The sequence below is a fragment of the Heloderma suspectum genome, chromosome 4 (genome assembly GCF_057233095.1).
Source record: "Heloderma suspectum isolate Gila_16-S chromosome 4, 16-S_ref, whole genome shotgun sequence".
NCBI classification, from domain to species: domain Eukaryota; kingdom Metazoa; phylum Chordata; class Lepidosauria; order Squamata; family Helodermatidae; genus Heloderma; species Heloderma suspectum.
This window is the reverse complement of record NC_139461.1, coordinates 252,432,327-252,446,003: the sequence shown is the minus strand read 5'-3', so window position 1 is coordinate 252,446,003 and position 13,677 is coordinate 252,432,327. Positions and strand designations below refer to the sequence as shown.

At 38.7% G+C, this 13,677-nt stretch overlaps 1 protein-coding gene across 8 annotated transcripts in view; it reads right to left on the bottom strand.

Annotated features, from left to right (window-relative positions):
- Positions 1-3,995: 3,995 nt before the first annotated feature.
- DYRK3 (dual specificity tyrosine phosphorylation regulated kinase 3) overlaps positions 3,996-13,677 on the bottom strand; it is a 46,416-nt gene continuing 36,734 nt past the window's right edge. For 2 of the 8 annotated variants that reach the window (XM_084853346.1, XM_084853347.1), the window contains exons 3-4: positions 9,863-9,941; positions 4,009-8,745 (exon numbers count right to left, since the gene is read on the bottom strand). In XM_084853346.1, the coding sequence (XP_084709472.1) occupies positions 7,174-8,724 (1,551 nt within the window). In that variant the 5' untranslated portion in view covers positions 8,725-8,745; positions 9,863-9,941 and the 3' untranslated portion in view covers positions 4,009-7,173. Of the gene's footprint in view, positions 8,746-9,862; positions 9,942-10,409; positions 10,496-13,677 lie in introns of all 8 variants that reach the window. The other 6 variants (XM_084853350.1, XM_084853349.1, XM_084853345.1 and 3 more) reach the window with 4 other exon arrangements.

Below are 13,677 nucleotides of genomic sequence, written 5' to 3'. Positions count from 1 at the left end.
TGCAACACTGAGGAAAACCAATCACCACAAAATGGTGGCTGAGTTTTTCCCACCCCTGACCCATCCACAAATGCACTTGCCAAGATTTCCCTAATTTTCTCACATTTGACCACACCAATCGCAGCTCCTTGGACTGTTAACTGGAAACTTCTCTTTAAAGTTGCTGGACTGTAGGAGACACTTGCTGGAAAAATGATAGAGTTACAATCAGAAGGAGCTGCATGTAAAGAATTCTCCCCACAGCCCTTTGGATGCAAGTCCTTAATTATAAGCAGGGCTGTGCTCACTCTGTCCTAGCAGTAAAGGTCTGAGCTAAGGTATCCTGAATTTTGCACCAAGAAAAGCTCAACTGTGCACCTCTGCAAATGGCATATATGAATTTGTTCACTCTTTACTCTGCATCTAGTAATCATGGGTAGGGGGAAAAGTATAAGCAGGGCACCAAGCTCCTGCTCCCAACTGCTTGCAAACTACTGAGCTTATTCCCCACTAAGTGGGCCATTTGTTGTTGTTCAGTCGTTCAGTCGTGTCCGACTCTTCGTGACCCCATGGACCATAGCACGCCAGGCCTTCCTGTCCTGCGCTCTCTCCCGGAGCGTGCTCAAGTTCATATTAATTGGATCGGTGATGCTATCTAGCCATCTCATCCTCTGCCGTCCCCTTCTCCTTTTGCCTTCAGTCTTTCCCAGCATCAGGGTCTTTTCCAGAGTTTTCTCTTCGCATTAGGTGGCCAAAATATTTGAGCTTCAGCTTCAGTATCTGTCCTTCCAATGAGCAGTCAGGGTTGATTTCCTTTAGGATGGACTGATTTGACCTCCTTGCAGTCCAGGGGACTCGTAAGAGTCTTCTCCAGCACCACAGTTCGAAAGCATCAATTCTTCGGCGCTCAGCCTTCCTTATAGTCCAGCTCTCACAGCCATACATTACTACTGGGAAAACCATAGCTTTGATTAGATGGACCTTTGTCGGCAAGGTGATGTCTCTGCTTCTTACTATGCTGTCTAGGTGTGCCATAGCTTTCCTCCCAAGGAGCAAGCGTCTTTTAATTTCATGGCTACAGTCACCATCTGCGGTGATCTTGGAGCCCAAGAAAATAAAATCTGTCACTGCTTCCATTTCTTCCCCTTCTATATGCCAGGAAGTGATAGGGCCAGATGCCACGATCTTTGTTTTTTTAATGTTGAATTTCAAACCAGCTTTTGCACTCTCCTCGTTTACCCTCAACAAGAGGCTCTTTAGATCCTCTTCGCTTTCTGCCATTAGGATGGTATCGTCTGAATATCAGAGGTTGTTAATTCTCCCAGCAATCTTAATTCCAACCTCTGATTCATCCAACCCGGCATTTCTCATGATGTACTCTGCATACAAGTTAAATAAGCAGGGCGACAATATGCAGCCTTGTCGTACTCCTTTCCCAATTTTGAACCACTCGGTTGTTCCATGTCTGGTTCTTACTGTTGCTTCTTGACCCTGGTACAGGTTTCTCAGGAGACAGGTAAGGTGGTCTGGTACTCCCATCACTTTAAGAATTTGCCACAGTTTGTTGTGATCCACACAATCAAAGGCTTTAGCGTAGTCAATGAAGCAGAAGTGGGCCATACATTCCTTTTAAGCTTGTTTTTACTATCTCTCAGGCTAGAAACTGGCTTTAAAAATGATTCTCGGGATGCTCAAATCCAGTGCCAGCTTCTGCCCTTGCACTGTGTTTATGAAACACACACAGAGTTGTAAGCAATGTGACCCTGGATGACTTACACTCAGTTATAAAAGTATGTAATTATTAATGGTCTGAAATATTATGTCTGAAAATTTAATAGACCACAACAACCTCATTTCATTTTTCTGATTGGTCTACGCATGGTTCTTCTACCATGTAACCAATTTCAATTGAACTAGGTGTCACAACATCTACACTTGCTTCCATTCATTTCCCTCTATACACATTTTACAGCAGCTCCCATAAGCCCCAGCAAGCATGGCTAATCATCAGGAACTATTGGAGTTGTAGTCCAAAACATCTAGAGGGCACCAGGTTCCCTACCCTATTTTACAGCAAAGTATTTCCTACAAACCAGTGAAAGTTGGTTCTCCCCTAGACCGCAAGACTTAAATGCTAAACAGTAAGAGAAAAGTGATTGTGTTTCAGGTTTCTTTTTAGATATATGTACAGCTTAAGGAAACCCTAAACAGTATTGAATGGAAATGGATGCAGTTGGGTCAAACAAGGCACAGTAAACAAGAAAGGTGAACATTAACATTGTTCTTTTCGTAATGTACATTCACTATCAACCTCTTAAGATAGTTCTAATAGTTCTGTTTAGTAAAAAGGATTACATCCTATTTATATGCAGTTACTTCCTTTGAGTGTTTGATTATTCAGGGATACAAATGTAAAATTTCCAGAAATTTTGAGGCCATGGGGGAAAAATGGGTTTTTTCCTCTGGAAATATGGAAAAAATAAGCAATACTTTTTTTTGGTAGCACTCCTTACAGATCTAAAGTCACTTTGTTGCTTTAAGACAGCCTTCCCCAACCTGATGCCCTCCAGATATTTTGGATTTCAGCTCCCATCAGACTCAGACAGCATGGCCAATCATTAGGAATTCTGGCGCTGTAGTTCAAAACATCCGGAGTGCACTAGGTTGGGGAGGGCTGCTTTAGGAACATAAAGTAGCCTTTCTGTTCTTAAAGATATTTTATTCTGACTTAGTTTGCTCATAAATTATGTTTTAAAACTTTTGAAAGTAAACTCAGTTAGCAAATTTGTTATTGTCTGAATAGATTAGAACTATATTAAATGACTGCTACAGCATCAGAAACACAGAACTCTTTAGAACAAAACCCAAGCTGTCAAGAATGCACAGTGGTGACTCTACTCACATGTTGGGAAACTGAGCATAAATGTCTATCAGTAAAATATACTTTAGATCAGTAATTTTAATAAGGAATGAAAGAACTAACAATGCTGGGAATTGTACGGAGCGGATTAAAAAATATTTTCCCCCATGGCTTTATTATTTCCAGACATTTTTCATCTCTCGTCTTTCTGTAAAAGTGTTATTATTACATAGTTTTTAAGAAATCATTTTGGGGAGAGTAAAGGCTGGATATAAATAAATACTTTGTCTTAAATTCTAAAAGAAAATATTTCATAATCCAAAGCTGTTCATTTTGTCCATTTTTTTTTTTGAAAAAAACAAAAACGGTCCTTGGAAAAAAAAATTTCCCCCAAATGTTCTCTGGGTCTTCACATCTCTATTCAGGGATTTATACTTCTCCTTTTATAATGGAGGTGGAGAGACAAATAAACAATATGATTAACATCAATTGAGTTTTGTACCAACATAGACAAGAGATCTCACCTATGGCAATTACACCACATGATTAACTGAATTTGTCCCATTTTCCTGAAACACAACATTTGGGCTGGAGATCTTTTATAAGACTGATAGCATTAACTTATTGATGAAATCAGATAACATGTTAGAATTTGAATTTTGAATCAGCTATCCTATTTGAAAGGGTAATTACCTATGTGTGGGTAGTATCCAATGCAACATGAGCGCTATTGTAAATTACGCTGCACTAGCATAAAGGACCTTTAGTGCAACACCAATAGCTGGCATGACGGATTCATACACTAGCGGAATGTCCTTACCACAAATTGTTTTAAGTTAAGCATCTGCTTGTTGCTCATTACAGAGTGACTAAGTAGTAAAAATCATTCAAGATACATTTAAGCTCTTTGTTTCCACAGTTCTATTGATCTATTCCAGGCAAGGGAACTTTTGCAGCTAATCATAAAGCCCTGGGTGCACAATAAGCCTTTTTCTTGTTCTCCTGGAATCAGCAGAGCTCATCATGTATGAACCTTTTCAGACAAAAAGTGAGCAGGAACAGGACACCTAGACAGTAACCATTCTAAAGAAAACAAATGTGTTGATTATTATTATTATTAATGATGATGATAATAATAACAACTATTATAATGCCTAAAGGGTGAAAAGGATTTTATCAAGAGTTTATTCCATTTCCCAAAGTGGCCTGGATTTCACTCCTCGTGAACTACATCAGCACAGATGAGTCATTTTCACTGGAACCAATAGAAGGTATTTAACAAGGCAGATTTCCATCACAGATGTTGCCTCACTGAATTTAAATAGCTCATAGGTATCTTTGGGAAATTTAATTTTATCAGACTTCATGGGAAGGATGACAAAAAGGAAATGGTAACAAGCTAACAGTTACACTGAACTATGAATATGAAATTGAATCATATGACAACTTGTTTTAGATTTTACATTTAAGTTACCATATTTGTGTATTTTATAGTTTAACATTTGTGAACTGCCCAGGGAGCTTTGGCAATTGGGCAGTATAGAAATGCAGTAAATAAATAAGTGCCTTGCAGAAGACTCCGAACGTATTTCTTTCCGTATCTGCAATACTAATGTCCTATTTGCTTATTTCTGGTAAATTATTATAGCCATTGCCTTTTAAAAAATTTTAACTCGCGCAACACAGTACATGTAACATACAAAGCATTTACAAACATGATGAATTCTAGATTTAATTCTCCTTATAAGAAAAAAAAATAGCCTGATTCTGGTATGTTTTTACTGCAAGGTGTAGTAAATTTACATTTACTGTCATGACAATGATTTAGTGCACCCTGTAATGACTAGGAAACCAATTTGGTTTTGTCAGGTTTGCTAACATGCGGAACAAAAACAGAAGACACTACCACAAAGAAATTATCATTGTTTTTGATAAAGCCAGTTTAGCCGCAGTGGAGCAATTTCAAAGTTGATTGCTTCCTGCTAACACCACTATCAGTTGACCATATAGTTTATGGAGAGTATTTTGAAGGCTCCAAGTCTATTCAGGATTACATAAAACAGACCTTGAGAAATTTCAGTAGGTCATGGCACCCACCCAAACCCTCTGAAAGCTTATCTAAATTTGAGAACATTAAATAAAAAAATGTTCCCCTAATTTATTTCGGTCCTACAGAATTCAGTTATTGCTATTAAAACTCAAATAGAGTCATTTAGCTTCTTTACTTCTGAGGACATAAAAAAATACTTTATTGCAATAGAGGTTCTCTTAGGCTGCAGTCTTTTACACACATACCTGGGTGTAAGTCTTGATGAACTCAATGGGTCTTACTTTTGAGTGGAGACATATAGCCTTGCATTGTTAGGTTATTGTTTTCTCCACTCACAATCTCTTCTGCTAAGGACAAATACCACTCCGTCTTTTTATTTATGAGCCATCTTAAGGTTTTCTACCATTAAAATTATATGTGTACTGTGACAATTACTACTGACATGCTATTTATGTCAAATAAGAACCCCACGTGGATACATGGATTTGTATCGTAGCTCACTGATACATACGGAAATTTCAGATATTTTAATTTGAATCAGGGCAAGTCATATGTGGGTGAACTAGTGCTCCCTGGTATTGAATGCACTGAATAATTGGAGACAACCATAAAACCTTAAACAGAAGTGCCCAAAGACTTTGTTCCATCATGTGCCTAGTTATAAAGGACTATTACCAATGCTCAATACATTTTACCAAAACACATGCCATTCAAACCAAAGTGATTTGTGATAAGAGTATATGACATGGCACTAGTGACATTAGCCAGTGAGTGTTCAAATAACCCCTTAATTCAGATACAAATTGGAATGCACATTACAACTACAGATAAAAAACATTATAATTTAAGGTAGGTATGAGTTTGGAGAACAGAAAAAAATATTATTTTGTTACTTGTAACACTGATTACAAAAAGATGAAACAACTTTTGTCGCTCAGTGATTGGCTATTATCCTACATTATAGGAGCTACAAACTATTAACAAAGTCACCAAGTAGGTCAATAAATGAATGTGACCAAATGTAGAAAACAGAATTTAAATAGTAGTTAAGACTTAACTGACTGGTCAACATCTGACACAAGATCACACCAATAATGCCTTTGGATTGGGCAACCAAGAATTTCCTCTTCTCTCAGCAAGAAGTCTCATTCAGACAAATCCACTAAGTTTGAATCACATGCCCCCAGAATATGTCTCAGTATATGTAAAACTGTTATGAGGCTTGGCAAAAGATCAGGTGTTCAGGACTAACAAACAACATAGCTTGGAGGGGTAAACCCCTCAAAGCAACCTTGCATACACCATTAAAATACATCTGCTACTTTATTTTTCTAATATTCATATGCCGCTCATTACATTTTACTGTACAACATTTTTGAAACACCAATCTGCTTATGTAAATTACTCAGAGACAGTAGGCACTGTCAACTTAAACATTAATTGCTAGTATTTCTAGCTTGCCCAAACGTCTGGTTGAGACTTGAAAATTGCACATGTCTAAAACAGAGTTTGCGCTTCAAGGCAATTAAAAGCAACTTAGACTGATAGGTAATGAAATCTTTCTGGAGAGATTTTGATTTCCACATACTAATGTAAAACTGTAAGGACCAATTTATTGAATGTAGCATGATCAGGTGAAGAAAGAGAACCATGTGCATTAAACCTAGCGCCCAAAGACCAGTCTCTTCATAGCCCCACTTCAACACCCACTCTTCTTACAAGTGCTTTATTGCCATGGACTGCAAGCAGTTTGAAAGAGGGCCCCTTCAAGGACAAAAGGCTTCCAAACACTGAGATCTGGCACTCAGTACGTTGAAATTACAACAATAACCCAAAGAGAAAAGAGATTAAAACTTGTGCTTTTTGATCAGCATTCTGTGATGTATTCACTAGTTGATCAATGAAATGCATAGTTTATTTATCTTCAAACTGGTTTGCAGCAAATTGTCTGCTAAGTGAGACTGTCCGCATGAGAAGTGGTTTTTGAGTTTTATTACAACAGCGCTATAAAATCCATCTGTTACACAGTGCGTAACTCATTGAACAAAACAAATGTGCTGACCTATCAGAAGTGATGTAACAAGCACCACATTCCAGCTGAAACAACTTGATAAAACAACCATAGCCCTTAAAATGCTTGTTTTGATTCAGTTTTTTTATACAAGATTTAGTGTTCAATAAAAATTCTTTTCTTTTTTCCAGATCTCTGCATTTAGTCATCTTTGTGTTTCAAGGAGCTAATTAAAAACACGGCATCTATACTCTGGGAATATGTAATTCTCTATTAGCTGACCAATTTTGGTAGCACAGTACATAGGGGTATATTGGCATTTGAGTCAGACATTAAATTAGCTCGTAGTTTGTTGGCTACCCCAACAACTGGGGGTAATCTGGAACCTATCCCTGGGAAAGAGCTCGTATAATGAGCAATCCGTTTGCCTGATGTTTTATCCATGCTGGGTGGTTTAGGTACTCGTTTACAAATCCAAGGATGTCTTAAAGCTTGGCTAGGAGTCATCCGTGCTGAAGGATCCCAATTAAGACATTCTTTTAAGAACTCTATAAACAAGGGGTCATCACAGCCTTTTAACGCTGTAACCCAGTCCTTGTTGCCTGGAGCGCCACGCATTTTACCCCTACGTGATCTGCTGCCATTAAGAGTCATTTTCCCATCTGCCTGTGTTGTTACAGTGCAATAGCGAGGATGACCTTTTGAGTTGATGAAGTTTTTGGCTCGCTTGGACTGGTCCAGCAGCTTCTGTGGGGGCATTCCAAGGAGTTCCATCATACAAGCTAGCTGATCACCCTCATCTTCTCCTGGAAAGAGAGGATAACCAGTCAATAGTTCCACAAGAATACAACCAAAACTCCACATGTCTATGGGCATCCCATAACGGCTTCCCAAAATGACTTCTGGGGCTCTATAAAATCGAGACTGTATATAAGTATAGACTCTTTGGTGCTCAAAACAGCTGGATCCAAAATCAATTACTTTGATTCCACTCCGTCCTTGCTGCTTTAGGAGAATATTTTCAGGTTTCAAGTCACAATGGATGATTTTGTTTTTATAAAGAGCCTCCAGACACTGCAATATAGAGTGGGCAAACTTACGCACAAGCTGCACACTGAAGCCTTGAAACTTGTTTCTTTTGATCAGCTCATACAGATTCATGCTCAAGAGCTCAAAAGTCATACATATGTGATTCCGAAAGGTAAAACTCTCTAGCATGTGAATAACATTCATGCTTCCAGTTTTATCCTGCTTTTTGAGATGCTCCAAGATCCGTATTTCTTCTGCTGCTTGCCGGTGAAACCTCTTCTCATTGCGTACCATCTTCAAGGCCAAATGCTGGTGATGTTTGTGGTCATAAACTTTAGCTACTTGGCCAAAACTACCTTTTCCAATTATTTTAAGTACTTCATATCGGTAGGCAAGATGGTCATGAGGCACATGAATGTAGCTGCCTTGTTCATCATCATATCCGCCATTGTTTGGGCCACCAATGACTCCTTGCTTTTTCTTTGCATTTGGACCCACAAAATAAATTTCAGCAAAGTTAAATATTTCTTGCTGCTCATAGGCTGTTAACTGCTGTTTGTATTGTTTCAGGGCTTGATCTGGAGACTGACTACTAGTTTTCTGTGCTTTTGTTGAGCTGCCACTATTTTTGGTGGTACTTATGCTGTCAAAGCTTTTATCTTTTGCTGGAGTTGGAAAAGACCTTTCAGAGCCATTTATTCCAGAGGACTGTAAAGTACTGCTCCTTCTGTTGCCAGAGTCTTCAAACAACTGCTCAACTTTGACTTGGCTCACAGTCAAAGGATGATCTTTCATTGTGATTGTGTTAGTAGTTACCTGTAAGGGTGAAACAAAGCAAGTCATTAGTATTCGATTCTCACTTTAACAACTGGGAGACAGCAGCAATGATATGAACTTGTCAGATGAAATATATACAAACATACTAATTCTTATCTAATCAAGATACAGCCAATCTTACACTAGCATGCACAAAGAACAGCTAAGCAGCACCTGCTCTTCAACCAGCATATGGGCAAGTGCTGAAGGTTTAGCATAAATCAGCCAACAACTGATTTTTGCTAACTCGGAACCACAGGCAGCAGACTACAAGGAAGCAAAAATATAACACATCACAAATAAGCACACAAAGGGAATGGACAAGCAGGAGCAGGTTGTGAAAGAAGGCTTTCAAAAGGCAAGATGGAAAGTGACCAGGGCAATAGGTGAATGATATTTTGTTTACCAAGGATTCCATGCTACTCTCGAATTATGCACGCACAGCTCTCATTCACTTTTATCTGGAGTTCTACATGAAGGCATAACTGGACAAATTTTGCATCTCTCCTAGAATACTACCTTGACCCAGATTTGAGCCCTGCAAAGAGAACTTTTTGCTATCTATGCCAACAAGGGACTAAATATTTTCCTCAGCAAAAAGAGCAAATTGGTAAGAAAATATCACGAACGGTACTTTATTTTGAGTAGGCAGCAATTTATCATATGTAGACTGACTTCAAATTTTATCTCGGTAAAGGTAACATACACATTTATGGTTCATATTACTTTCTATTGTGCAACAATTGTGGGTAGTGCAGAAACATCTGTTTTCCATTCTAGCCTCTAATCTCAAAATAAAGACAACCAGCCCTTGAAACTGAAAATAGCAGCTTCCATTTCAGTAAAAATATACATATGTCTGAAGATAGCCGATGAGTAATGCTATCCAATTCTTTTATAGCAAGTTACTGTCTATCATCCCAATATAGCAGCAAAATAACAACTCCTGTGGAACATAACTTGTATACCACTTTTCACTAAAATGCCAACACACAGTTTATGATATTGGCTCAGAAAATGTAGAATTTGAAGAGAACAATATCTATATTCTTCCTGATTATTGCTTAACTGCTATATCTCTCTGGAAAATGGAGACAGTACATTTTGAGACACACACCTTTCCAGGAACTCATAGAAAATATGATCCAGAGAATTAGCAATTTAGTAACACATTCTTCGGTGGGCTTACGGTTGAACTGCAGAGAAAGAACGACAGACACTGTAAAATTCTGAATAAGGCGGCCACTCACAGCATATAAATCAAAATGGCACCAATTCTCTATGAATTAGAAAGGAATCTAGGTTTTGGACAGAATAAAAGCTCTATTTTCAGAAGTGTCTGCTCTCCAATCCCAACAATGGTCTGAAACATTCCGGACAGATTCTTCTTACAATTTTGCACATATTGTGGAGGGGGAACACAGTGTCCAACTGAAATTGAATCTGAACTGTTAAGTCTGGCCTATATTAAAATGCTAGCTGCAACCTACATGGGGAAAAAAGGTAACATTTCAAAATAAAATTTCAAAACTCAGTGTAGTATTTCAAAATTGATCCTTGCTGTAGAGTAACATACAATAACGAAGAAGCATGGGATTGAAAGGAGACATTCTGCTATCTGTTAAATAAGAGAAGAAAATAAAGCAAAGTAGCTGGCAACTGACCGACAAGAAGGGAAGGGAGAAACTTTGGAGCTGCATACCATATGAGGCAGCAGGGTGCCTCAGACTAAACTATTTCAGACTTCTCCCTGTAGACAGAAAATGAGAAACATTCTTTGACTCAGAACCTAGTTTGACAGTCCCATGAGTGGTGAGAATTTTGCCTATAAACTATGCCACCTGGAATCTGGCACATAACAAAAAGCAAGGTTGTTTTGTGCGTGTGTCGTTTTTTTATTTTTAAAAGCAAGTTTCTAGCATTCATGCTCCAAGACAAGTAACATGCAAGGAAAGCATTTGCTTAATGGCTCAGAAAGCCAATAGGATTTAGGAAGGGAATCGTATAGATTAACACAGACATTCATCAATAAATGGTGTTTCTGTGCTATGCATAGATCCTTATCTACCCTCAAAAACCCACCCTCAACCCCGACTCTTCCTTTCCATGATCAAAATACGAAGTAGTGTGAACTTCAGAATATCTGGATGAAGTTAACTTTTGCAAAACATACTGTGCACAACTCATTTCCCAAAATGCGTAATTGTAAATACCTAGTCAAAATCAATTACTGGCTTCCACATCATTCCCCCCTTGAATACTTGCTACTCAAGAACAGGCTCCTCTCCTTCCCAGCGAAGTGAACTCCCACCCACCACAGGGCTTGATTTGATGACATAGCTGCCTCTTCCCCCTCTCTGCTCTGAAAGAGATTTGTTATGATTGAGCTTTATACCTCCTGGGGCAGTATTTTGTTTCACAACAGATTTTCCATTTTGACAATCATCCTACAATGAAATTAACTGAGGTCATGCTGATAAGCAAAAACAGGTTACTAATTCTTGTAGAAGACTAAGGGCACAATCCTATGCATACCCTATGTTTCGACAGAAAAAAGTCCTACAACTCCCAGCATTCGCTAGCCAGCATGCATAGGATTGTGCCCTAAATTATTCATTTTTTGGTTGAACACAGAAAACACACACATCACACAAAGACTCACACAGAATTGTCACAGAAGGCATTAGCTTGGGAAAGCACCACTCCTCCTTCTCTGCACTGTTCTGAATAGGACATTTACCTGTGTTTCCTAATATCAAGCAACAATTCCACTCACTATGCCAGTCTCAGTCCAGCTCCCATTAGCCACTCATATCCCTTGCATGAGGAGCGGAGTGGGGAAAGAAGAGAAACAGATTAACTGAGAGCTTCAACGTTTATAAAATATTAATCCACTTTTTAACATCCACCCATTTCTTATCACAGTGGCCTAAAGATAACCTTCTCTCCTGAACAAACTACAATAAAAAGTCTTCAGTAGAACATCTGTTTTGTTGTTTTCTAACCCAGAACTGTCGAAAAGGCATCCAAGCATGCTGATGGGCCCTGAAGGCCCCCTTAAAACGTATATTTTAAAACTATAATTAGTAGCCAGACTAGCCATCTGCTTAACTGCCCAATCTAGTCTATGCAACTACAATTAATAACCAGCCAAGAGATCTAGAAAAATGCTTTCAGTGTAATCTTACCCAGTGCATAACAAGGAGACCTGTCTTAGTTTGAAAAGAAATAATTCAACAATAACTTTTTAATAATGCCTTGTTTAATATTATATTCAGAAGTATGCAGTCACTGTTAGTCTGAGTATTCAAAGTATTTGGCAAACAGAGTGTCTGAACGCCTGCCATTCCCTCTTTCACAGAATGTTTAAAGAGCAGGTTCAAAGATAAGAGATATTGACCTGTTTGCACATAATGCTAATCCATGGTATATTTTACCCATAGGTTGTTGACTTCTAAGTGTTTGTGATATGTAAACCCAGCCATGCTAACAAACCATGTTTGTTGAGCACAACCAACCAAGAAAGAGAACTCATGGTATGGTGTTGGGTTGTGAACTCTGGATTGTTTAAACCGTGGGTCGTCATTATGTATGAACCTAGAACCGCGAGATTATTCATGAGTTGTTTTGTCAGGCTACAGAAGTGGCGGGCAAGAGCAAAAAAACAAAACAAAACCAGACACTCTACATTCCAGTACTACGGCACTGCAAAGGCAACTGGCATACTGGGAGCAAGGGGACAAAGGAGGGAACCTGCACATTATGTCTGCACATAATGACAACCCAAAGTATGAGCTGAGTATAGGTTGTTGTTGTATCGTGGGTTGTTGTTATGTGTGAATGCTTCGCTATGGTTTATCTATAGATTGTTAACCACAAACAACCCTAGTTCACAACTCAGCAACAAACCATGGTTTCCCTTCCTGGGTTGTTCATGGTTAACAACCCATAGTTAAACCACAGTGCAGGGTTCACACATAATGACAACCCACAATTCAAGAGCAATCCACAATTCAACCCATAATCTGGGTTGTTGTTATGTGTGAATCAAGCTAGGTTTATTAACTAGAAAATAAACCAGTTTTTTTTACAGTCTGCCAGATAAACCCTGGGTAGGGCAACAAACCATGGGTTACCATTATGTGTGAGCCAAGTCAGTATGTGTGGGGGTTGGTGGCATTCTTTGCTGGAGCAAAGACAATGGGAGCAGTAGCAATCACTACATGATCTGCAGACCCTAACCTATCAAGCTTGTGGAGTGCAACTGGTCTTCAAGTCACAAGCTCCAAGCAATTCTGGATACCATAGTCTTGCAAGTAACAAAATACAAACATATGAAACCCTGCAAAATACACTACAAGTGAACAACACAGGGTTGTCCTGTCACCATTACAAGCTGCGACACTAGAAACATGTATCTGGATGGGTCTGAGAACACTGGTGGTCCATTGTAGTCATGATGGATCAATCAATCCTTATTCATCAGGATGAAAGCATCCATCATAATCACTGTCTCAACTCCCAGAATGATGAAAGCTAAATAATGCTAGAAGTCCTACAGGGGTGGTAGTGGAGAACTGCTTCATCTCTCACGCTTTTTAGAAAGGTGTGTCTTAAATACCTCCTACAATTGTGTTTTAAGAGATGGAATGACAAAGGAAAATAACATCATATAAAGTGACTGAAGATAGATAAAAATCCCATGCAACTTAGAATTGACCATGACCCTTGCAGTCTGATGCTACACATGTTTATTCATGCATAGGATCCCAGCATCAAACAATCTTGCCAAATATTATTTTATTTCCTTCAATCCCAGAAGGAATGGTAGCTGAAGTACTGGTATCTTTCAGAACTACCATACAGCAGTTAGGCCTCCAATTAATTAGTTTATTCAAGATTTACTGTTTCCATAGAACTGATAAATTTGAA